At 46.7% G+C, this 25361-nt stretch overlaps 1 protein-coding gene and 1 long non-coding RNA gene across 2 annotated transcripts; one reads left to right on the forward strand and one right to left on the reverse strand.

The window, feature by feature from the left end:
- The first annotated feature begins 4028 nt into the window (after positions 1-4028).
- Positions 4029-6834, forward strand: LOC125356083. Its single transcript, XR_007211812.1, has 2 exons — positions 4029-5726; positions 6573-6834. It is a non-coding gene; the product is annotated as an uncharacterized LOC125356083 (long non-coding RNA).
- A 2586-nt stretch (positions 6835-9420) lies between these two features.
- LOC125356806 lies at positions 9421-25044 on the reverse strand. Its single transcript, XM_048353512.1, has 7 exons — positions 24839-25044; positions 23770-24019; positions 21075-22628; positions 18983-19150; positions 16315-16487; positions 11849-11966; positions 9421-9659 (listed from the first exon to the last, which is right to left on the reverse strand). The coding sequence occupies exons 1-7, from the start codon at positions 25042-25044 to the stop codon at positions 9423-9425; spliced, it is 2706 nt and encodes a 901-aa protein (XP_048209469.1). The 3' UTR covers positions 9421-9422.
- Positions 25045-25361: the final 317 nt, after the last annotated feature.

Consider the following 25361-nt stretch of genomic DNA (forward strand, 5'->3'; position numbering starts at 1 on the left):
CTTGTGGAGGCAAGCCCTCTCTGTGTCTCCTTGTTTTTTCATTTCTCCTTAGCAGTAGTAAGTCTAGCTCTAGGCACACAGTGATTGCTTTATTAACTGCTTGTTGATTGCTTCCTGACTTCATGCAAGCCTAAGGTTTATAGGTGTTGTCAGCTGTGAGAACAGGTAAGCCAAAAGCATTTTATGATCATTTTAGAAAGAATGCAACTTACCAATTGTCATTCTTTCCACATAGACAAAGGAAACCCGCCCTCTTTTGTTGTCCGAGTTCTCCCCTCTGAGCAATAAAGGCAGGGTTATGGAAATTTCACTTTGAATTTATTTGTGTGGCGATTCATAGCTTTAAGAGGCCTACCAACTTATAGGATAACTTCTTACTCCACAATGTAAGTTTTCTTAGATTACTAAATTTTCATTAGATCTATGAAGGATTTTCTTTAACCAGAAAAGGAAATATATAACTGGTTTCACATTTTCATTTTAAAATCTGTCTCTAAATTGTCCATTCCCATTCCCTTCCAAATATCAATCAAAATTATGAAGATAGGCCTAAACTAGTGCATTATCAACAGCATTCCTTTCATGCTGACTTCGTGAATAGTGGTTACCCTTTCAGGTTATGATTGCACTAGAGTTTTAGATGTTTACCTGCTTTTTAAATAACCTTCATTACCCTTCCATATAGAACAGAAAAGTGCTACAATTAGCAAAACCATTGTAGTCATAAAGGAAATGTTTCTTTTCTTTTTGGCAGTTCCAGGGTTTAAATGCAGGACCAGGCTTGTTAGGGCAGGTCCTTTACAGCTTGAGCCAAACTCTTATACTTTTATTGATTTAGTTACTTTTCTGATAGGGTCTTAATGCTTTTTTGCCTGGGCGAGCTTCAGATCACAGTTCTCACTACGCCTCCAAAGTAGGATTCTAGGCATGCTCCACCAGGCCCAGCCCCAGAAATCTCTTACCTTAAAAAACATATTGAGAGTTCTTAGAATAGTACTCATAGCATTATATGCCACTTGCTTACTTATAAAAATTTACAGTTTGTGAGAAATAAAAGAACATATACTACTTATAGCATTTTTTAAAAATGAGCTCTGCAAATTACCGAATGTCACACTTGGCTCATTGCTGATTTTATAAAGGCATGTGTGTTTGTGTGTGTCTTTATTCCTGCAGTAAGAACCCAGAGCCTTGGTATGCTAACCAAGTGCTTTACCACTGAGCTATACCTCCCAGCCTTTCATTCCTGATTTTAGTACCTTCATAAGGCATTACATTTGGGAAGAATAGTGAAATTTGCATTTGCTTATAATTCATCAAAGATCTGATCTATCATTTATTGTAAACTTACATGTCTATATATGTGTGTATATATGCATGTGTGTGTGTGTGTGTATGTGGAGAGAGAGAGAGAGAGACGCTCAACTTTAAAAGTTAACAAGATTGCTTCCAAACTGTTATTACCAGCAACATCTTGGGGATATTTGTTAATAATAGAATATACATTTAATATGCTTTTTAAATAGATAGAAAAGTGCCAAGTCAACTATTATTACAGGTTAGAAACTTTTGTCTATCTCTTATTTTGCAGGATTTTTCCCTCCCTACGTTTGAGTGTAAAATAGATAAGAGGAGAATTTTTTTTTCAAGAGGTAGAATAGTATTTCCTTATAAATGTGACAATTAAGAAATAGTCATTTGTATACTTGCCGAAGTTTAGATTTTTTTTTTTTTTTTTTTTACATTCTGCATGCTAAATCTGCTGTCCCCTCTACCTAGGATCCAGGAAGGTCTCAGCAAAGATCTAAAATTCAGGATGCATGTCATCTTGTTTTCAGGCTAGGGCTTCTGGACCTGCCTACAGTAAGGCCATCCATGGTATTTGTGTCCCAAGATCCTATGTGTGTTGAAAGTGGAAGAACTGTCTGTGCTAGGATTCTGGGAGGACCACAGGCAGGAGATAGTCTCTTTCGGCTGGCCAAAAAGAGGGGGGAGAGGGAAAGGGAGAGGAAAGAAAGAAGGAAGGGAAGAAGGAAGGAGGGAGGGAGGGAGAGGGAAGGAAAAAGAAAGAAGAAAAGAAAGAGAGGAAAGAAAAAGTGGAAGAACTGTTTACGTTATGATCTTATGATCACCCATTTTCCATCAACTCTGTAAGCAGTATCTGGGGTGAAATCTAGGTTAGAACTACTGGGTATGGGTTTTTTTGTTTTGACGTTCTAGTGTTGTTATTTCATTTCTCCAAGTTGTATCTTAAATGTCGGGGAAATGCTGCCTAATCTTAAGTCACTTCAGTAAGTTTTAGTAATACCAGTTTAGTTGTTTATCTGTTTAAAAAATAAAATTCTAGCAAGGAGTATACTGAATTGTTCAACTATCTTATTAGGAAAGTAACAAGTCATGGTAAAATCAGGGTCATTTTTTTTTCTTTTTGTTTATTAATCAGTTTTCAATCTTGCATTCTGTTGTAGCAATTTTCTGTAATATTTTTCTGTGATAACTTTCTATTATCTGAAATTAAAATATTTTAATAATACCTACTTGGCATTGTGCTGCTTTAATTAAAAAAAAAACATCAGACTTTGGAAGTAGAATATAGGGAAGCCATGTGCACATGCTTTAGATGAAACTCATCACAGGACATCTTAAAGGAAGGAGGCAATGTCCAACTGTCTGCCCTTCAGTTTATCATTGATTCACAGAGATTATGTTTCACAGAACCGCATCTGGTTCTTGGTATTGCCTTCATTCCAGAAAGCGTATCTTAGTTTAGCTTAACTTAATTTTCTACTGAAAGATTTGATTGAAGTTACTACAAGTGAATTGCTTAGAGCAGAAACTCATTAGGATTAAAACGGGACCTCACCACTGGAAAGGCTCTCAGAGAGAACTGATGGTGCTGCTCTCTAACATCAGGAAGCATCATTAAAAGGTGTTTTTCTGGGGCTGGGGATATAGCCTAGCGGCAAGAGTGCCTGCCTCGGATACACGAGGCCCTAGGTTCGATTCCCCAGCACCACATATACAGAAAACGGCCAGAAGCGGCGCTGTGGCTCAAGTGGCAGAGTGCTAGCCTTGAGCGGGAAGAAGCCAGGGACAGTGCTCAGGCCCTGAGTCCAAGGCCCAGGACTGGCCAAAAAAAACAAAAAAAAGGTGTTTTTCTGGCTTTAGTTCTATTGTGTTTGGGGGTCAAGGACAAACTGTAAGATTACTGGGTTTAATTATTGGGCAACGCAGCAGAAGTTTCTTCCTTGTGAGTTACCATGGTCTAGTCCTGGAGTCCCTACTTATGAGCAACACAGTGTTAGGTGAGGACTTCACAGAGCATCACAGATTCATTCACCTATAAAGATTGTGCACTTAGAATAGGGTGTTGGTTGTTAAATTACAGAGATGATGAATAAGATGACTGCTTTTTTTTTTTTTTTTTTTTGGCCAGTCCTGGGCCTTGGACTCAGAGCCTGAGCACTGTCCCTGGCTTCTTCCCGCTCAAGGCTAGCACTCTGCCACTTGAGCCACAGCGCCGCTTCTGGCCGTTTTCTCTATATGTGGTGCTGGGGAATCGAACCTAGGGCCTCGTGTATCCGAGGCAGGCACTCTTGCCACTAGGCTATATCCCCAGCCCAAGATGACTGCTTTTTAAAAATACGACTTACTGCATTGTGAGTGAAGTAGCACTTACAATGGTGAATAGTAGTTGATAAGCACACAATGATGTATTTTAGCAACTATTAGAGATTTTTAAAAATGTGGTAGAGCTGGACGCTGGTGCTGATCACAGTTGTAAGTCAGCCCAGGTAGGAAAGCTTGTGAGACCACAGAAGTGGTGCAGTGGCTCAAGTGGTAGAGTGCTAAACTTGAGCAAAAACAAACAAAAAAAAGCACATAGACAATGCCCAGGTTCCTGAATTCAAGCTCCAGGACCAGCAAGAGAGGGGGGGAGGGGGGGGGAGGGGGGAGAGGGAGAGGGGAGAAGAGAAGAGGAGAGGAGAGAGAAGATAGAGGAGAGAGAAGGGAAGAAAAGTACTTTTTCAAAGTTAAGACATACCCATCTTTAATAGCCTGCCCCCTGCTATGGTCTGTCAGGCTACTCAGCATTTTTGAGCCCAAAATAATTATAATAATTACAGTGATACCTTGATATATACAAGTTGGATGATTGTATTCAGGGTCTTATAGTCCTTATCTCATCAAACTCATAGTATTCAGAATATATTTACTATGTCCTAGGACAGTCCAGTGAGGTTTACCTTTGTTTCCACTTCATGGGTGATCAATCAATAGAATGAGGCTAGATAGCTCACCTAAGGTCACACAACTAACAGATCTGAGCCCAAACCAGTGTTCTTCCCTCCAGTAACATACAGCCTTTGGGCACCAGGTCACAGAATGAGTGATCCCAATTTTGGTTACAACTCTTGAGGCCCTCTTCTGTTGTTGGCTAGTGCCTTTTGACCAATGTTTCCACTTACCACTATTTAGTAAAAAATTAGTTTGATTTGATAATCTAAAACAATTTCCTCAAGCAATGATGTTTTCAGGTTTCACAAAGTAAAAACTACAATTGACCATTTTCAGAGGTCTCTCTAGATGTTTGGGTTTTTAGAAATGTCTCCTGTTTTTGTTGAAATAAATGGTACATCCTTTGGAAACTACCTTGTGAAGGTGAGGCGCACACTTTTTCTTTCCATGGCATTAGTTAACAACATTGTGGGGTGATTTACAGATTCACTTTTGCCATACAAAGATCGTTTGGGGTCTAATTCCATCATATGCAGCAAAAGTTCCTACAGGCTCAAGATATGGTAGCTACCAGCCGAAACAAAACCTTTTATTTGGAGATAATTAACCTTATAGTTATTTTAGTCTTAAAGGGACTTTAGACTAGATCGTCTTAAATTTACATCTTTATTTGAATAATAATTGAAGGTTTAGAAAAGGTAAAGAAGTCAAGTTTATACTTGTGGTTATGTTTTGCCTTAAGCTAATATAAAGTAGAACAAGAACCAAATAAATGTAGCATAGCAGTAGATAGTCCTTAAATGTTCAGAAAGAGATATACTTGCAAGTTCCTTTTTTATGCTAGGTCATTGGAAACTCAAGTACTCAATATGTATTTATTAACTAAATACACCTCAATTTTTAAAAAGCTTAGGAAAGGTTTGCACACTTGGAATTATCTTCCGCTGTACACTGAGTACATAGAATAACTAGTAAGAATGCTGACAGGTCTTTTTCTGAGGCTTCCAAAAGTAAATCGATCTGATTCTGAAGTTTTACTGGAGCAATGAAATATGGCACCACTATCAGAAGGAGGGTGATTGAAGAAGTAAAAGACCTAAAACATTCCTATAAAGTAAATAAAAATTCCCATATAAAATATAATAGATATGACTAAAGGCTGCAGTGTTGGCATTGGTTGCTCAAACACGCAATACAGCAGATCTTTTCAGGGTCCCTGGAGTGACTGTTTGTCCTTGAAAGTACTTATCCCAAAAGTGAGCCATCCATGAAATCCACCTACAACTAAGATGCATCAGAAACAAACATCAAAAAATGTACCATTTAAACAATCATTAATGACTAATTGTCTCTCTGTTTCTCTCTTTGAATCTTGCTTTGCAAACTATTGGCTCATTGGCTTGAGACAACTATCCAACTGGGCTGGTGGAGTGAAGGAAAGGAAGAGACTATTATGGTTTATTACAAGGATTACAAAGCGAATGGAGGTAATACTCAGCTTTGGTATTTAAAAATGAGACTTTGTAACAGTATCATAACCTGGCTAATTTCCTTCCTAACAAAAGGGGAATGTGGTAGAAGATGTTGTAGGAGAAGAAAGACTTTTGGATCAGATGTTTTTCTAGATTTGCTGTCGTGGAGTTGGTAAAATTGGGGAAAAAAAAATTAGTTGTGTGTTTTAGATTCTGAGAGGAGGCTGTGGTGCAGAAGTCCCCTGAGCGACATGGGCAGCCTGCTGTGTATGAGAATATTTGCTCATAATCTCTCTGTTCTCGTGGGGCACACTCGGATCCTGTGTAGCTCAGGAGTCCTAAGTGGCTAGATGAAGTTACCACACATTCCTACATACAGAAGTTAGGAGAAGGCACGCCAAGGGTCTGCAGCCTATAAGAGCTGAGGAGAAGCAAAACAGGGAGGGAAATTGGTGCTCTCTAAAACAACTTCCCAAGTTGAGTGATAGATCACAGTTTCTACAGGTATAGACACAGGATGAGGGACCAGCAGGGGTTGTGGGCAGGGACTAGTGCAATAAAACCAGCCAGCTGTCACTCCTGGACCATGCAGATAAAAACCTCACTCCTACCCCCTTCCTTCCATGCACAGAATGCTATGTAGGAAAAGATTGAATCCTATTGGGTTCTTCAGTCAGTCTGAACATTTCATTTCATTTTTGTCTTGCTAATCACTGGGTGTTAACTCAGGCCAGACATGAAAGACACTGAGGTAGGACCATTCTTCCCACATTTGAGTTGTACAAGGTCACGTATGCAGACCAGTAGACGCTGCTGAAGAATGTTCTTCCTGTCGAGCATATTGACTTTGAGGTGCTCCAGAACTTCTTACAGGACACTGGGTGCTAAAAGATACCCATGTTCATCAAACATTTGCCAGCAAAATGTCTGCCAGCTATCCGGAAGGGTGTGCAATTCCTACAGAATCCGGGGCTTGCGAAGGGAATGGTCCGTGTTCCACAGGCAATATTGGCCGTTTAATTACTGCCGTCTAGCTCCAGCTCCCAGTTTGGGTTGTGGTTTTTGAGGTTATGATGATCATTGATGTACTCATTAATGATTCATTAATCATTGATACACATGACAACGGGGTGAGTGGGAAAATAATTACTCCAAACGAAAGAACTCAGAAGAGGCAAGTGAATGCTTGCTCTAGGATTCCAATTTTTATGGAAATTCTAGAAAATGAAAACTAATCTTTATTGCTCTTATTTGTGTTTGAGAGGCTCCTACCTCAGCCTCTCAAGTGCCTGGACTACAGGAATATACCCCATGCCTGATTGAAAATTAATCTTTAAATGTGAAAGCAAATTATTGGTTATGAAGATTGAACAAGAACCGGGAATGATTGTGAATAAGTGACTGTGAAAGCCAGGGGGATAATTTGGAAGCCAGTCCGTACTGTGACCGTTTCATGGGGGTATACACATCAAAACTCATCCAACTGTACCTCTTATTTTCTTTGACAGTTGTGGGGCCTGAATTCAGGACCCCATGCTTGCTAGGCAGGTGCTCTACCAATTGAATTTTCCTCCCCAACAGCCTTTTCTGTTTTACTTTATTTTTCAGACAGGACCTTACACTTTTTACCGCGGGTCAGCCTTGGACTGTGCTCTTCCTGGGTAGCTGAGATGACAAGCATGTACCGCCTCAACCACCCTAACACCCCACTAAAAAGGTTTTATTAAATTATGAAGGTGATGCACAAAGGGGTTGTTCATACCTCCTTTTTAAATAACTTTTTGGTAACTTATTTTCTAAAAATGGCTATTATTTATTACATAGCATTATAGATAATTTTATATACACACATAATCTAATATCTGAATATTGGCTACTGTTTAAGCTTTAACATAACCATTATGCTGAAACTTACTTGTGATGTGACCAAATTCAGTTTGGGTGTTACTTTTTTCTGTATTACTAGTTCCATTAAACTGGAGTGAATTAATCAATCTTCTGTCACCCTTTATGAGTTTACAAAAGTAAACTCATGTCACTTTGTCAGATCAGTATTAGGCATATGCTTGGTGTTAAACATTATCTCTCTCTACATCTATGAAAATCCTCTATGAATGGCATTGGAAAGTGAGGCATACTATTGTCCTTTATTTAAAAAATCCCAGGTACTTAAAAGTTTCTTTTTTGTATTTGTAAAACACACATTAAAATTATATTTGGGTGAATGCAGTCATAATGTTCAGTGCCCATATATGAAAATGGAACCGGGGAGCTTGAGAGGATGGGTAGAATTGGGAGAGACAACAGAGAATTATGAAAGGGGTGATGCTGATTAAGATGCATCGTGCTGACTAGTTGGATTGAAACCCTTCTGCACAATAACTTAAGGATGATAACCTATCCCTCAAGTTACCTGGTTCTGTTTTCACATATGTACAGTGAGCATTCTGACTATATTTTCCCACCATTCTTTGCACGCCTCATTTCCAAAAAATGAAAAAAAATGTTGTCTTCACTGCAAATCCAGCCGCCCTCACAGTGGATTATAGGAAATTCCGTCTTCCAATAGCTAAATTCAGCCTTCTGCATCTACTGAGTTGAGAGCTGCACCAGGTTCTAGGAGAGTTACATAGTACTGTTCAAATCAGCACCCTGTCCCAGCCTCTCATTCCTGCCCCTTAGCCCGAGACTCAATAATATACTTGTGGTGCTTGAGTTTCAGCCTCTGCGCTGAGGATCTCAGCGTTCTTGTTTCTCACCAGATAAGTTCTGTGAAAGATGCTAAAGAGCTGAAAGAAGCCCGCTGACTCTAGCAAGGCCTAAGGTCCCAAGTGTTCCCCTCTATCCCAGATGGTCACCCCGTAGCTCAACAGTTCCTCTTCCTCCACAAAAACTCTTTCCTACCTCTTCTGAGTTTGAACAGTGCCTAAGTGTATGAGCAAGGAGAGTTCTGATCACTCTCTTCACTATTTATCTGTCCATTTCTAGCTCCCTAGAACATGCTAGTAGTTTTCTCCAAACATCAAAGGCATCAGGCTAATTCCACTTGGATGTTTCTCTACTCTTTCCATAGCACATGATGCCATGTTCCTTCTAAACCTAGAAATGTAAATATCCTTGGCAAGAGGAGAAGCGGGGCCCAGGGACATTTGCTTACCAAGGAACGATGTCAGGGCAGCTATGTGAAAGGACAGGCCCCGGCCACCACCATTCAGCCTCAAAGGTGCTTCCCAAAGGCTACCAGAGTCTCAGGTCCAAAGGACTGAGTTTGACTTGTTAAGGCTTCTTAACTTTTATTATTAATCAATTAATCAGTGCTGGTCCTCGAGCTTGAACTCAAGGCCTGGGCTCTGTCCCTGAGCTTTCTTTGCTCAAGTGCTCTACCACTTGAGCCACAGCACCACTACTAATTGGAGAGTCTCATGGGCTTTCCTGCTGGGTGGCTTCCAAACATAATCCTCGGATCTCAGCCTCCTGACTAATTAGGATTATAGGCATGAGCTTTCTAGATTCCCCCCGTCCCTCCCGATCCTGGGGCTTGAACCCTGGGCCTGAACACTGTCCCTGAGCTCCTTTTTGCTCAAGGCCAGCTCTCTACCACCTGACCCACAGTGTTACTTCCAGCTTTTTCTGTGATTAATTGGAGATAGGGGTCTCAGGAACTTTGCTGCCCAGCTGGCTTCAAACCGTGATCCTCAGATCTCAGCCTCTTTAGTAGCTAGGATTAACAGGTGTGAGCTCACAGCACCCAGCCTTAGTTTTGATAATGCCTTTTGAACCAGCCACAAGTGCTGGGGGTGTTTTGGTGCTTGTTTTCCGCAGGCCCAGCTCATCACAATCTACATTTGAGATTTCTTGACGCCTGTATCTTACTAGTTTCCTCCTCCACTGTGTGCACAAGGCAGCAACCTCTAATTCTTCTGGATCCAAGGAAGGTGTTTTCAAACCCTGGAGGAGAGAAAGGTAATTAAGTACAGCACTGGGGGACCCTGCACACTTGTCCCTCATGTCAGGCAATGGGAGCTCTTTCTTACCTTATTTCTCCAGTTGGAGGGGTCTACCTTTTTGATATCATAGCCCTAAACTTATAGGAATCAAGGAATCATGTCTGAGGTGGGCCTCTTAATTGCCTCTAACAATGTTAGCCAATTCTTTAAAATCATCTTTCCATTCTAAATCCTTGCTCCCTTTTAATCTGGCTCTATTCAGTTTGCTTTATGCCACCTATTTGTGGGTCTTTAGGTGAGCAGCCTAGACAGAACCAGGACCTAGTACACTAGAAGCACACGGTTTGCTCTCAGGCTCCCCTGGAGATTGAGGGGTGGGTGGCAGCCCTGCCTCAGCTCTGCTGCAGGGTGAGTGGCACTCTGGGCTTTCAGGGTGGGAGGAGCACTTCATTATAGGGTAGGCCTTAACTTAATGATGTGTGTGTGTGTATTGTACTCAGGGCCTGGATGCTGTCCCTGAGCTGCTAGCACTCTACCACTTGAGCCACAGTGACACTTCCATTTTTGGTTTTTTTTTTTTCTGAGTACTTCTTCTTAAAGACAAGAGTCCCACAAACTTTTTTGCTTGAGCTGGCTTTGAACCACGATCCTCAGATTTCAGCCTCCTGAGTAGCTAGGATTACAGGCATAAGCCACCAAAGCTCAGCAAACTTAAAGATATTTTTTATCTTATTATGTGTTTACAGCAATGTACTTCATTGTAAGCAGAGGAACATCTGTAGAGGGAAGCTGTTGACTATTTCTGAGGAGGTGGAATTTAGAGTCAGGTCCAAAGGATAAGAAGCCATGCATGGGAATACTTGGTAGCAGTGGAGGGGGAGGTTGGATCTCACACTGAAGGAAAGGCACACAGAAAGGACCTAAGCAAGGTATTCTTTCACACAGCTTCCATGTAGGATATGCAAACCTGTCGTGCACTGCTTTATTCTGACATCAAGAAAAAAATCAGAACATACATGACACTGCCACTTTTCTTGATCCCATTAGAGAGCTGACTCAAGTTTTCTGGCCTCAAATCTAATAAAAGACAGACATCTCCAAGGAGAGGCAGGGGACAGCACTGGTTTATGTAGGGCAGAGCAAAGGAGGAAGATAAGGCTGCCAGATACTTTGGTAAACATTTTTTTGTCAACACTTCCAACAAATTGCTCATGTCCATCAGAACCACAACACAAGAAAAAAAAATCCACATCCGTTCACAGACTTTGGGCTAGGATGTCCCTGGTCCCTGTGAGAAAGAGCCAGCTCAAGAGAGGAAACTTGGGAATGTGTCTGTGTGCTGCAAGCCTGGGGAAGGGGTCAGTCCCCACTGTCACACAGCAGGAATCTCTGCCCAGATTGGTCTCCTTCCGCCTTGCGGAGGACAGCAAACCAAATACAAGGCAATCCTGGCAAACTTGACTCATCCACAGGGGTGAGAACAACTATAAACTCCTGGGATTTACACAAGACCACGCCTGAGCATATTGTCTCACTTGCCACACTAAACACCTGGGAGAGATGCACATAAATAAGAGACGGACATATTGTTTATGTCCATAATGTCAACTTTCAATGGAAATGCAAGTATGAAAACAGAACAAGGAAACCTGTCGGAACTATTTTGGGGAAAGATAGAAGGGAGATGGAGGGGAAGGGATAGTGATAAAGGGGAATAAGTTTGATTGGAATATATTGTAAACTTGTGAAGATGTAACAAATGAACCCACCCATGTAACTAATATATTCTAATAAAAAAGTAAAAACAAAAACCAAATGCATGTTCAAGAGGCAGGACAATTAAAAAAAAAAACTACCAACTTATGAGCTCCATGTGGAAATAGACAGGGAAGTAAAAATCACTATGGTTAATATAGTCAAGACATTCATGAGAAACATAAGCAACATGAAAAAAAAGAGACTCTTAGCCAAGAGATAAAAACTATTAAAAACAGAAGAGAAAACATGGTAACATATTCAGAATGCTTTGGCAAGTTTATTCGAAGAAGCAGTCAATGAGACTGAAGGTAGATTGGTGGACATGGATCAAACAAAAACACACGGGTTTAAGGAAGAAAGAATTGAACCTGAGAGCTAAAGAAAGGAGCGTTTCCGTGTGCGGTCTGCCACGTCCCTGCCCGTGGCACTCACCCGCACGCTTGCAGCCTCTGCAGCTCTCACCGCCTTGGAGACAGCCTGGAGGAGCTGCCGCGCATTCTCCACCAGGAGCTCTTCAGAGGACCTGCTTCTCTCCAAGGAGGCCTTTACACTGGGGAGTGTGCAGAAGGTAAGAGAGCAATGTCAAATAAGCACATGCCAGCTAGCTCTTGGGCGGTTAAGAAAGGGAGGACCAGGATTGGAGGCGAGCCTGGGAAGAAACGTTGGTGAGATGCCTTTTCCACAATCCATCGTTTGGCAAAATGGCTCAAGCCTGTCTTCCCCTGCCACATGGGATGTTGAAAATAGGTAGAACGGCAGTGGTAGGCCAGCCCAGGCAGAAAATGCCACAAGATCCCATCCCCACGAAAGGAAGCTGGACACAGGGGCACCCACCTGTGATACCAGGTGATAGGAAGAGTATACAGTTAGGGGAGTGGGACTCAGGTGTGCTACTGGGTGGGAAGGGAAGCCTTATCCTAAAAATAAGCAGTGAAAAATGTAGTGAATATTTCATTGATATTTCAATATCAATTGCTATAGATAAAGGGAATAGGAAATTTTGTGTACAATTATATTTAGAAGTGAAATTTTGAATCAAAGATCAGACTAATACTTCCTAGCAGAATTACACACCTTGATGGTCTTTCTTTTAAACTAAAGGTGTGTGAATTTAGACAGGTTGGTTTCTGCCACAGAAAATGTAAATGTTGTAAACCTTAAAAGTTGTAACTGCCCTCCCATGAGTAGGCGTATCCACCTGCATCAAATGAGCCCTCCCCAAATCCATGCGCCAATTCTAACTAGAAGGATAGGTTGGTTCAAACAGTTGCTATGAGGCAGACTGTAACTCCATTGGCCACCAGCGTGTGGCCTGGCATGCTCTGTAAGTGTTGTAACCTCATTGGCCACCTGCGTGTGGCAGGCTTGACCATGTGCTGTTTGCCTTTATAACCCGACCCGAGCATGGCCCAGGGCGCGCGATCCCAGCTCTGGGACTGGGCTGTGACCCTGGCCAGCCAGTCTGCTTGTTACAATCACAGCTTCAGCTCCGAGTCTGGGCTGCATCCCTGGCCGTCAGTTTGCTTTTTACTTCCCCAATAAATCCACCTTTTCATCATCTTTTTTTTGGCCGGTCCTGGGCCTTGGACTCAGGGCCTGAGCACTGTCCCTGGCTTCTTTTTGCTCAAGGCTAGCACTCTACCACTTTAGCCACAGTGCCACTTCTGGCATTTTCTATATATGTGGTGCTGATGAATTGAACCCAGGGCTTCATGTGTACGAGGCAAGCACTCTTCCCACTAGGCCATATTCCTAGCCCTTCATCATCTTTTTGCTTGAGACTGTCTCTGAATTGGTGGGCTCTTGGAGGGATGGGGAATCTCCTTCCTCGGACTCCATTACAGTCATCACTCCCGAAAAGCTTTTTTGCATACCTTTGAAATGCTTCTTCCTCCCCCCTCTTCTACCCAAGCCCAGGTAACTAACTATTGATAGGCTTTTTCTCACATAGGATTGATTGGCCTTTTATTGGAGTTCATATTAATGGAATCAAATACTTTTAATTATCTTGGTTTATTTCCTTTAAGAGACTCTAATATTGTTTGACGTATCCAGTAGTTTATAATATCTTTTTATTGATGAGTAACAGCACATTGGATAGAGGTATCTACTTTTATCCATTCACATATAGACATATTTGAGTCATTTCCAGCCGTTGGCTATTGAGAAGAAAGCTTCTATGTACATTTGTACAGACATTGTTGTATGAATACCTGCTTTTCTTTTAGTTGGATGCATTCCTAGGAGTAAAATGGTTTGATTGTGAAAAAGTTGTAACTGGCAAAATCCTTTTAAGATCATTTAGAAGACTGACAGCTTGATAACTATACCTGTATTACTCATGCTTTTTGTTGTTCATGGTACTGGGGAGTTGAACGCAGGACACTACTCTTCTAGAGAGGCACTGAGCCACTTGAGCTAGTCTGCCAGCCCCTTTGCGGTGTGCGTTAGTTATTTTTGAGGTAGAGTCTTGCTTTATGCTCAGGCTGCCCTAGACTGTGTTCCTCCTATTTTCGTTTCCTTTTGTTGCTGAAATGACAGGTGTGAACTACCACACCTAGTCACTGGTTGAGCCGGAATCTCATGAACTTGTACGCCCATGCTGGCTTCAAACTACAATCCCCTCATCTCTGCCTCCCAAGTAACTGGAATTACAGGCTTGCGCCATCACATCTGACAATTGTGCCTTTTTGTTTTCTGTGTTTCTGATGTTTTTTTTTTTTTTTTTTTTTTTTTGGCCAGTCCTGGGCCTTGGACTCAGGGCCTGAGCACTGTCCCTGGCTTCTTCCCGCTCAAGGCTAGCACTCTGCCACTTGAGCCACAGCGCCACTTCTGGCCGTTTTCTGTATATGTGGTGCTGGGGAATCGAACCTAGGGCCTCGTGTATCCGAGGCAGGCACTCTTGCCACTAGGCTATATCCCCAGCCCCTGTTTCTGATGTTTTGACATACTCGGATCTTACTGATATTAGGAGGACTGCCTCTCCTAGGGTTAGTCATTTATTCTTGGATTTAGCTGTAAACACATCCTCCATACGCAAACCAACACATCCAAATCCTACTCCCCTATCGTCCCTAATAATTCCAAGGCCAGGTACCAGACACCTACTATAGATGATAGCTGCTATACCCCATGCCTCCCTGAGATTCTTCAAACCAGCCAGTCCTGCTATGCTTAACCTGCTTATTCTGCTTTACCTATTCCTTCTCATGAAAACCATCCTGCGCAGTCACATGGTATCACTCTTGCTTCTGTCTTCTGAAGGACCTTGTTGCTGCTTTTGTGCATGGCCTGTCAGGCCTCCTGTTTATAGAGCTCTTCCTGTTCACAGGCTGAGCAGCAGTGACTCAAGCCTCTATCCTAGCTACTCCAGAGGTTGACATCTGAGGGTCCTGGTTCACAGCAAGCCAGGGCAGGAAACTGTGAGATTCTTATCCCAGAAGTGGACTGTGGCTCAGAGGTTGAGTGCTAGCCTTGAGCATCAGAAAGCTTAGGAGCAGTGCCCAGGCTCTGAGTTCAAGGCCCAGGACTTGCACAAAAACAAACTACTTTCTTCATGATGGTCAGTTCCATGCCTGTGTTTTAGTTTCTATGTCTACCTGATTAAAGCAATCCTCAGTACTCTTACAACAAAGCTAAAAAATAAAATGTTAAAATGAATTGTAATTTACATACACACATTCATATATTTTTTTCAGCACTTGGGTTTGAACCCAGGGCTTCCTGCTTGCCTGATAAACTCTCTGCCCCCCAGCTCTTTCATTTTTATTTTGTTTGTTTTAGATAAATTCTTCGTAACTTTGCCCAGCTGACTTCAAACTCCCAATCCTCTTGTCTCTACCTCCTGAGTTATTTGGATTACAGACATACATCACCATGTCCAGTTTAATTCCTATCTCATCTAGAAAACAAATGGCAGCTAGTTGAGGTGATTATGTACCTGAAATGGTACTTCCTGGAAAAGAGTAGCCAGGATTCATTTTTAATTTAAAAACTATATATTCTGGTTTGAGTAATATTCTTTTTAATACCTTAGGGTAGTTGATAGTAGTTTTAACTATCAAGCTTTTCCATAAGATAAGAACATTTCTAATAGGAGTTCCTTAGTAGTCAAAGTGCCACTGTAGGGCTTGGGGACTCGGGTTAGAATGAAATCATTCTATAATTAGATTATCCACAGGAACATGGTTGTAAAGCTGGAAAACTTCCCAACTCCAGCATTTAGGTGGAAAATAGTATATGTTTTATGGGTGTGTGTGTACATATATATATGTATATATATGGTATACATATGTGTGTATATATATGTATATGTATATATATGGTTTGTGAGTATGTGTGTATATTGTTGGGACTTGAATAGAGGGCTTCAAGCTCTCCCTTGGCTTTCTTGCTCACAGCTGGAGCTCTACCACTTGAACCACACCTCCAGTCCAACTTTTGCTGGCTAATTTAAGTTGTTGTGTCCTAGACTTTTCTCCCTAGGTTGGCTTCAAACTCAATCCTCCATATCTCAGCCTCCTGAGTAGCTAGCATTGCAGGTGTTAGCCACAAGCATTAGGTTGTATGACTGTATTTTAAAAAAGAACTTTTTAAGCCAGGTGTCGGTGGCTCACACCTGTAATCCTAGCTACTCAGGAGGCTGAGATCTGAAGATCAAGGTTCAAAGCCAGCCCAGGCAGGAAAGTCCATGAGACTCTTCTCTCCAATTCACCAGAAAACTGGAAGTGGAGCTGTGGCTCAAAGTGGTAGAATGTAAGCTTTGAGTGAAAGAGCTCAGGGCGGGTGCCCAGGCCTGAGTTCAAGCCCCATGACTGACAAAAAGTACAAGAAATACACAAAATGAAACTCCTCTGCCCCTTCCCAGAGAGCCTCAGGGTGGCCGAGCTGCTTCCTACCTGGAGATGATGCGGAGCTGGTTGCTCATGGTTTGGATCTGCTCCACCACACACAAAAGCTCCTGGGAACATCTTTGATCTATGCAGTTCTTGGCAATGATGCGGATAAGTCTGCTCAAGTTTTGCCCAGAAGTTGCAATTTTCCTAGCAGAAGTAATGAGCTGATCTTTGGTCTATATCAAAGGAATGAAAGCATTCGACTAGGTAAACAACTCTCTTTACAATTTGTCCCCAAGAAATTAGTGGTGGACTACAAAGCGTGCCCCAAACTATCCCCAGAACTCGTCCAAAGGCTTCTAGATACATTAGTAAGGATCGAAGAGCAACAGAGGCCAGGGCCATGCAGGTGTATGAAGGGCAGGCAGCTGTCTGCCCATTCCCCATAAGAGCTGGGACCGCCCTGGCTTGGAGCTAACTTCCCCCGGGTATAGGAGGGATTGGGGGCTGCTGAGCAGGGTCCGGGTGGAGAACATCCAGGTCGGAGATGGGCTTGCTGGAGCAAAGGTGCGAAAGTCCACGAGTCACATGGAGAGCTTCCTGACTGTGAACTAGTAATTAATGGTCCTGGGTTCAAATCCCCCTCTTAGCCAAGTTTGACCTAGCTTTCTTTGAATTGAAAGGATTTGAACGGCATCAACTATTTTCCATTTCTTTTATTTTGTAATGCAACAGGACCCCTATTCAAATAAAAATGTGGAACCTAGTGGTGGCAGCAGCGAGCACTCCCGCAAATGAGGGGCCCAAGCCGGCCCCCTCCCCCTCATCCGGAGCATGAGCTCCACAGGCCACAGGGAAGCTGACACTGATCACAAGAGGAAAACCCAGGAAGTGTCACACGTCCGCGTACGGGGTCACATACAAACCAAGAAGAGGAGTACAAGTTCTGTAACTCCCATCATGAGGCCTTCTGGGGAGAGCAAGGCAGACTCCCAACCAGGCCTGAAAGAGGCCTGCGAGGCAGAGACGGGAAGGAGACAGGCTGGGCTTGGGTGGTGTCAAGGGATGGGGCAGGGAGTGGGCTCCCACCTGTGGGCCAGCAGAAACCATCGGACGTCCCATTAGTGCCAGAAGACAGAGCCTGGGCTTTTCTGATGGCTTGTCCAGGGCAGCAGGGAATGAGAACGAGGGGCTTTAAAGCCACCAGGAAACATCACAAATAGAGTTGGAGACTTGTTGCAGCTTTTATCTAAGTTAGGGACAGTGCCTGCCAGGCCCTAAGTTCAAGCCCCAGAACAGGCATACACACACACAAAAAAAATCGGATTTGGGATTTGCAGTGGTTGGGAGAAAATTCTGCATAGTTCCTTCTTACCAGGTAGTAATTTCACTGCTTCTTACCAGGCAGTAATTTCACTACTAAAATGGCCTTTGCTCCCCCCATTACTTCACTTATATATTCCTCCTGGGAACGTGGTGGAGTGGAAGGTTTTAGTATTTGGGGGTCCTTAGTCACAGATCCATTGCCAGCACCCAAATCCTATTTGTAACAGGATGTCTGGAAAGAAAAGAATCAGCAAGAGGAGATAACCACCGCCACTTCTGCTCTAATGACCTTGGGGGTCACCAGGCCAGGAGAAAGCTGACCGGCTGCGATGGACAGGGGCTAGGAAGGGAGAAAGGACAATGAAAGGTTAGAGTCTCGGTGTGGTCAGACCTCAGGTTTGACTGTCCAGTCATCTAGGAAAGGGTATAACCTGACCGCCATGCTTCTCTTCTGGGCCCCTTTCCTCACAGAATGAGAGTGGGGTCCCCTGGGGTTCAGCTGTGTATTTTGGAACTATTAGTACCCAGAAGATCCAGAGTAGAAGCTCTTGGTGCCATTTTGTATCTCCCTTCTGGCCTTCAGCAGTTGAGCAGATTTTATTTTATTTTTTCTATTGGTGTGTGGTTACTAAACAATGTCCCCTCCTTGGGCTTGCACCAGGATTTGAAATCAAGGCCTTCCGTCTCTCTTCTTTCACTCTCTTTCTTTTCCTTCCTTCCTTCCCTCTTTATTTTTGGAAACACTGGGGTTTGAAGTCAAGGCCTTGTGCTTGCTAGGCAGGTTCTTTATTATTTGAACCAGTCCTCCAGTCCTTTTTAGCTTCATTATTTTATGAACTAGGTTCTGTCTCTTAACCAAGGCTGGCTTGGACTTCAGTCCTCCTATTTATACTTCCCTGTGCAATTGATATGACAAGCAGTGTACCATTACGGTGGCTGAAATGGAGTTTTGTGAATTTGTTTTGGTCAGGCTGACCTTGAATTGTGAACCTACTGACCTTGACCTCCTGAGGAGCTAGGACTTCGGGCAAGGACTACAGACATGGACCACTGACCGTGGCTATTTGGGAGGAGTTTTTAAAGATATAAATAATTCCCTTCAGTTCATTCTTCTGAGATATAAATGAGTCCTTAATTTCACCAAGTTGAAACTTTGGGGGGAATTATTTCCCCTGGTAGAATAAGGAAACAAAAACACCCTAATAACTGAGGTGGCTTTTATAATCTACCTGGATAGAGAATAAAAAGTACCCATAGAGATGCTGGGCCCTGGCTAACCCCTGCGGCCCTTCCTTCCGGGAGCTATGTAGGGCTCTCCTGGCTTTCGGAAGACAGAAGTGGAACGTCCCATTTTCAGTGCTAAGGCCCAGCCCTCCCGCCACCGTGCCCAACAAAGCCAAAATACCAGCACGCGCCCTCTTTTCTTCAGACTCATGTCCATCAGGAGCACCTCCTTGGCCATCTCTTGAGTAAGCTGGGTGATTGCATTCTCATCCTCCCGGAGAGGCTGGTCCTTCTCCACACGGAGTCGGTCTGGACAGCCAGGGGAGGGACAAGGGCTGTCGTTCTGCTGCTGCAAGAAGACAGTAGGTAAGAACTAATGACACTCCTGATGCCCAGGCCTTTAAACCACAGTGAGGATGTCACCTCCTATTTTTATCCTTAAAAGAAAGACAAAAAGGTCCAGCTGTGGGTGGCTAACCCCAGCAATCCTCGCTTTGCTACTTAGGAGGCTGAGATCTTAGGATCACTGTCAAAGGCAGCCTGGCAAAGAAGGTCTAGGAGCCTCTTATCTCCAATTACCTCCCAAGAAGCTGAGGAAGCTGAAGGAGCTGGTAGTGGAGCTGTGGCTCTATAGTCCTGGTAGAGCAGTAGCCTTGAGAAAAAAACAGCCTCAGAGACAGTGGCTAAGCCCTAAGTTCAAGCCTTGGGAACAGCACACATGCATGCACACACACACACACACACGTGAACACATACGTGAACACACACAAAAAGACAAGCAATGGAGGACCCCTGATTCCTCCACGTCACCGCAGCTCTTGACAATCTTTACCAAATATGTAAGGAAATAGAAGAGATATGATGGGTCCCAGTGATAATTTCTGCTCCATTTTCATAAACAGAAACTTGGTACACTCAGATCCCAATAGAGTTAAAATCCTACAGGTATTAATAAGACAGAGTCTAGCCTCTTGAAGAAATTCAAGCCTCTGCAGTGCTCTAACCTGGAGAACCCAAATCGTTTCATTTCAACTGCTCTATACACAAGGACTTCTCAGTTTTGCTGTGGCTAATTATGACTTTGCCTCCTGGAAAAGCGACTTGATGGTTGCTTTCTAGTCAGGACAACAGCAGCGCCTGGCACCCACAGCGGGCCGGTACTCATGATCTGGAGCATGACATTTGTCTACTGGACCTTCACCCATGCTTCCTCCTCCAAGTGTCTTCCTCACTCCAGACTCCACACAAGTTGTTCTGACCTTGGAAGGAAATCTAAGAAAGAAGTTCTGAGAACGTTCTCAATGATCTCTTTGCCTCACCTCACCCCGTGAGGCCCCTCCCCCAATCCTGGGCCAGTTTTGTGTTGGGAGAAGGCCTAGGGAGTGATTTGGGAGGCTCTGCAGCCAAGTGAAAGGTCATGAAGGGGAGAGATCAGGGTGTCCATCAAAGCTGAGATGAGCACATGTGCGTGGGAACTTCTTTTTTTTTTTTTTTTTGGCCAGTCCTGGGCCTTGAACTCAGGGCCTGAGCACTGTCCCTGGCTTCTCTTTGCTCAAGGCTAGCACTCTACCACTTGAGCCACAGCGCCACCTCTGGCCTTTTCTATATATGTGGTGCTGAGGAATCGAACCCAGGGCTTCATGTGTACGAGGCAAGCACTCTTGCCACTAGGCCGTATTCCCAGCCTAGCATGGGAACTTCTGGAACCCTACAAACCTGTATTAATGTACTTACTCTCACTGGCTTTGATCAAAGCCAATATATACAAATGTTTGGGATTCACAGTGCATAAATGTCCCATCTTTCCTTGGAAGGAAGCCAGTGCCTGTCTACGTGTGTACATCCTGGGGGGGGGGGTGTCATCCAGCAATTCCAGCATCTTGCCAATAAATCTTTTTTTTTTCCTAATAGTGATTGCAGCTGGACCCTGCCACTTGCCCATGAAGGAACCCTGACTACCATCGGGAGGTAAATCTGCAGAGGTCACAGGGGCGGGAAGCAGCCTGTGCCACCAGACACGGTTGGGCTCGTCAGGGAGATCTTCATGGACAACAGTGGCCAGTGTAGGCGCTGTTGGCACAGGTGCCAAGCAAGTGCAGATAGTTTGCACGGAGGCTTCTCGGAGGTCTCGGGGAGGAAATAGTAGACCCCCAGCTTGGACCCTCAGGGTGCGCGTGCTGTGTGTCCAGTGTGTGACACACAAAACCCTGCGCGAGTCTGGCTACTAGAGAGGAGTAGAGGTGGGAGTGGAGGGAACATGCCGAGTAGCCTACCGTGCCCGCGTCCCCGGTGGTGACGGTCCTCGCGATGACGGCCGGCTCAGCAGTGCCGGTGTCCGCGGAGCTCCCTGGGGTCCCTCTGCGGACAGCATCCGGGGACGCCCCACCGTCCCCCGCAGTCGCTCCCGGGGAGCGCTCTCGACCGCGGAGCTGGGCCCGGACGAGGTCCTGTTGGGAGGCTCCCGCCGCCTCGTCCCCGGGTTGCAAGCGCTGGGCCAGGAGCCTCCAGGCTGGGGCGTGGCCGCCGGGCCAGGCCTGCAGCTGACGCACCGCGTGGTGGGCCTTGGCCGCCCATTCCCAGCGCAGCCAGTCCAGCGCCTGCCGCGCCCACTCCTCCGGGTGCCCGCGAAGCCCCGGGAGCCGCCGGGCCGCCTCGTGGGTGACGCCGCGAAGGCTCTCCAGAGCCGCGGCCAGGTCCTCCGGGCAGTGCCCCGGCTCCCGGCCGAGGAGGCCCTGCGCATCCCGGATGGCAGACGCCACGTCCTCCAGGAAGCGCGTGGCGGCGGGCGGGGGGTGGGTCCCGGCCGACAGCGCGGGGCGCACGGCGCGGTGGAAGGCGCGCTCGTAGGGGGCGTTGATGCCGCCTAGGCGGCTGCCCAGGGCGCGGGCTCGGAGGGCGAGCTCCAGGCAGAGCAGCTCGAAGCGCGCGCCCAGGCTGGGCGAGGGCCCGGGGGCGGCGGCCAGGGCGCGCGCCACCCCGGCCAGGGCGTCGGCCAGCAGCCGCACCTCCCCGCCCAGGACGGAGACCTCGCCCCGCACCTGCGCGTCCGCGCACAGGCGCCGGGACAGCCGCGCCGCCCCCCGCAGCCGCTCCACCGCGTCCACCGCCTGGGCCACCCCGCCCTGCCACCCCCGCCCGCGCTCCACCGCCCGCCGCAGGGGCCGCAGGAAGAGGCCCTGCCTTCCGCTGAGCCGCTTCAGGCGCTCCAGCAAGTCCTGCACGGCCAGCGACCACAGGAGGCACCCGTTCTCCACGCCCGGGTCCCACGCCCCGGGGGCCCGCGGGCCCGGGCGGACCGCGAGCCTGCGCAGCAGGTGCTCGGCGTGGATCTCCGCCTCTTCCCAGCGGCCCCGCACGCGGGAGAGCGCTCCGTCCGGACCCGCGGGCCCCGGCTCCGCCGCGAGCCGCACCAGCGCGCCCAGCTTCCCCCGGAGCTCCGCGAACACCGCCACGCTCCCCGCCAGGTCGGCGGCTGCGTGGTGGCCGAAGAGCTGCCGGCACAGCGGGTACCAGGGGCCGGCCGCGGCGGCCAAGCCCGGGGGGGCCCCCCTGGCCCCGTCACCCCGCTGGCCGGCCCCGGGCGGGACACAGCCTCCAGAGGCGCCCGTGGGGGGGCCCTGCCTCGGTGCGGGCACTTCCCGGGGTGCCCCTTCAGGGGCGGCGGGAGGCCCGCGCGCTGGGCCCCGCGGGGGGCTGCGGAGGTCCGGGCGGTGGGGGGTCCCGTCCGGCCCTTCTCGGACGGGCTGGGCTGGAAGGATCACCTGCTGGGCCGCGGTTAGAGATGCGCGTGGGTCGCGAGCCGTCTCCGCGTCCTCCAGGAGCAGCATCTGTCGGGGAGGGAAACCGAGTCAGGGAGGCCCGCGGAGGACCGCGCGGGGCTGGAGCGCTTCTGTGCGCGGGGCCAGTGTCCTGCTGCCTGAGCCCCGTCCCCGCCGGTGGCCTTTGCGTGGTTAACCGGGGAGGAGCGGGGTGCGCGGACTGGCCGGCCTGGGCGGGCTCTGAACGGCGATCCTCACATGTCGGCCTCCTGTGGCACTGGGATCACAAGCAGCAGCCACCGGTGCCCCGCGGAAGGGGGAGGATTTTAGGGAGACACACCATTTGGGTAATGATGGAGGTGGGATTGCCTCTCTGTGAAGCGCCCCTGAGGTATCTGCTTTAGCAGGACCCCACCACTCCCAGACAGCCCTATCCACCCTTTCCACGGAGCCCGTGCCCGTACCAGGGGCCTGCCCTTACATGCCCTTCCACGCCCCTCCTCTGCCAGAGGCCCTCTGGTTCCCTCCTTCCTTTAATATGGCGGGTTACCGTCCATCTCCCTCCCCAATAAACCCAGAATACTAAAATTTTAATGACCAGTATTAGGTGACACTTAAGCCTATTTTAACAAGGAGCAATGTCCCAGTTAAAAGTTAGGCCCGCTGGGAAACCAGTGGCTCACCTCTGCGATCATAGTCACCTAGGAGGCTGAGATCGGAGGATGCGGGTTGGAAGCCAGCCTAGACACACAAACCCCAGAGACCTTTTATCTCCAGTTAATCAGCAAAAAAGCTGCAAGCAGAGGAATGGCTCGCGTGGTAGAGTGCTAGCCTTGAGCACAGAAGCCAAGAGAGGACCAGGCCTCCAATCCCAGCGCGCACACCGTTGTGTGAGGGTGGAACGTTTGGGTGCACACAGCATGTCTGCAGGCCGAGGAGTTTCTCCAGGCTCCGCAAGCAAAGCTCACCCCTGGGGTCCTCCTGACCTGCAGCCTTCAGTAGCCTCTTCCTAGGGTCCTGGTGACAGACAGGAGGGAACGTGCCCCACATGGTGACATTCTTAGGAGAGGTTGGTGGCTGAGTGTGGGGCTGAGGAGGCCTAGTGGGCGTCTAAGGTCCTAAGTCCTAAGCCAGTATGTCTAGCCAGCTCCCTCGGGCAGCTTCTACCTTTAGGGCTCATTCACTGTTCCGGTAATGCTATGCCTGGGACTTGGGCGGGCTGGGTTTGGCTTTTGGGGGCCAGCACGCACCCAGCCCGCCGGCTCCGACGGCTCCTCACCTTGGTGGTGCCCACCAGAATCTGCTGAGCTGTGGCCACTAGCTCCGCCCGGTGCCACCGACTTTCTGGGTGCAGATGGAGCCTCTGAGCCACCTGTGTGATGTTCCGCCCAGACCGGATCAGAGACTCGGCCACCGGCTTCACTTGCTCTCGGAACCGCTCCTCGGAGTCTCCGGCCAGCCTGGGGAGACACGCGCATGGATGACGTGTGATGCTGTCAGAAGAAGCGCGGCTGAGAGGAGATCTCGACACAAAGGGGTGACAGGGCTCAATGGGGGGTGGTTCAAATGCAGGTGTAGAGCAGGGCGTGGTGGCACCTACCTGTAACCCCAGCCCTTTGAAGGCTGAGGTGGGAAGACTAGGAGTTGGAGGCCAGCCTGGGCTACGGAACAAGCTATTGTCGCAAAACATACGGTTATGCTTAGGGTCATGAATGTCTCTACAAGACACAGTGTGCTGACCAAAGTCCTCTCTCCATCCGCTCTTATCTTCAGGTGTCTTGTGTCTCTGATTTGTTAGCGTGTCCCCAATATTTAAATTTTTATTTTTGATTATTTTGATTACTATTGTTATTTTTGTTGGTCTGGCTTAAACTCAGGGCCTGGACGCTGTCCCTGAGCTTTTTCGCTCAAGGCTAGCACTCTACCACTGAGCCACAGTGTCACTTCTGGCCGTTTTCTATATATTTGGTGCTGGGGAATCGAACCCAGGGTTCCATGTATATGAGGCAAGCACTCTTGCCACTAGGCCATATTCCCAGCCCCAGATTGGATCGTTTTTATATTTAAAATTTTGTTTGTAGGCCTATTTTTCCAGTAAGAACTAGTTCCTAAATTGCACCTTAAGTCATAGTAAATTATTTCTTTTATATTTTATCAATTTGGGTTTTCCCACATGCTTTCCTTCCAAAGGCATTGAAGACTATCATAAAACTTGAGGTCCATGTTCCTCCTGTTGCTCACTTTTCAGAACGTGGGCTTGGGTTCCATGAAAGGATTACCTGGGGGCAACTTGCGCCAAGTCTTCAGTAGCTTTTCTCAGTTCGGCTGCTGTCATCTCCAAAGAGGCAAATGCATCATTGCTGATAACTTTCCTCTCCATGGAGATAAGCAGGTGGCAGAGCTGAGTGGTCATTGGTGAGACAATTCTCTCCATAGCCTTGTTCTGTATCACAGAGCCAATGTCATCGAGGCAGAAAGACTCCATTTCTTCTTCTAGGCTGCGAATGGAAGGTATCACATGGTTGTCGCTCAGGCAGATAGAATATAAAAGTGCTCCTGAGTTGATGCTCACATACTTTTACTTCTACACTGGGAAAAGTCATCTATAAAATCGTAAAATAATCGATGATTTGTTTTCTGGCTTAACAGCGCATGATAGGTAGTGGCTTGGCAGAAGCATAGCATAGGATGAAGACAAAGCAGCATGACTCAGGAACAAACACAGACTCCTGATACAGACACAGTCAGGAAAGGGTTAATCTGGGAGGATGTGGTCGAGGATTTCCGTCTTTGTAGCACCAC

This window comes from Perognathus longimembris, chromosome 8, assembly GCF_023159225.1.
Source record: "Perognathus longimembris pacificus isolate PPM17 chromosome 8, ASM2315922v1, whole genome shotgun sequence".
Lineage (NCBI taxonomy): Eukaryota > Metazoa > Chordata > Mammalia > Rodentia > Heteromyidae > Perognathus > Perognathus longimembris.

What these genes read in the sequence shown, in the direction of transcription:
- LOC125356806 (XM_048353512.1), bottom strand. Translation starts at nt 25,044, where the DNA reads ATGGAGTCTTTCTGCCTCGATGACATTGGCTCTGTGATACAGAACAAG. An exon ending in AGAAAAGAGGGCGCGTGCTG is followed by an intron (nt 16,488 to 18,982) that starts GTATTTTGGCTT and finishes CCTTTGATATAG; the next exon opens with ACCAAAGATCAGCTCATTAC. An exon ending in CAGCTCCGCATCATCTCCAG is followed by an intron (nt 11,967 to 16,314) that starts GTAGGAAGCAGC and finishes CACACTCCCCAG; the next exon opens with TGTAAAGGCCTCCTTGGAGA.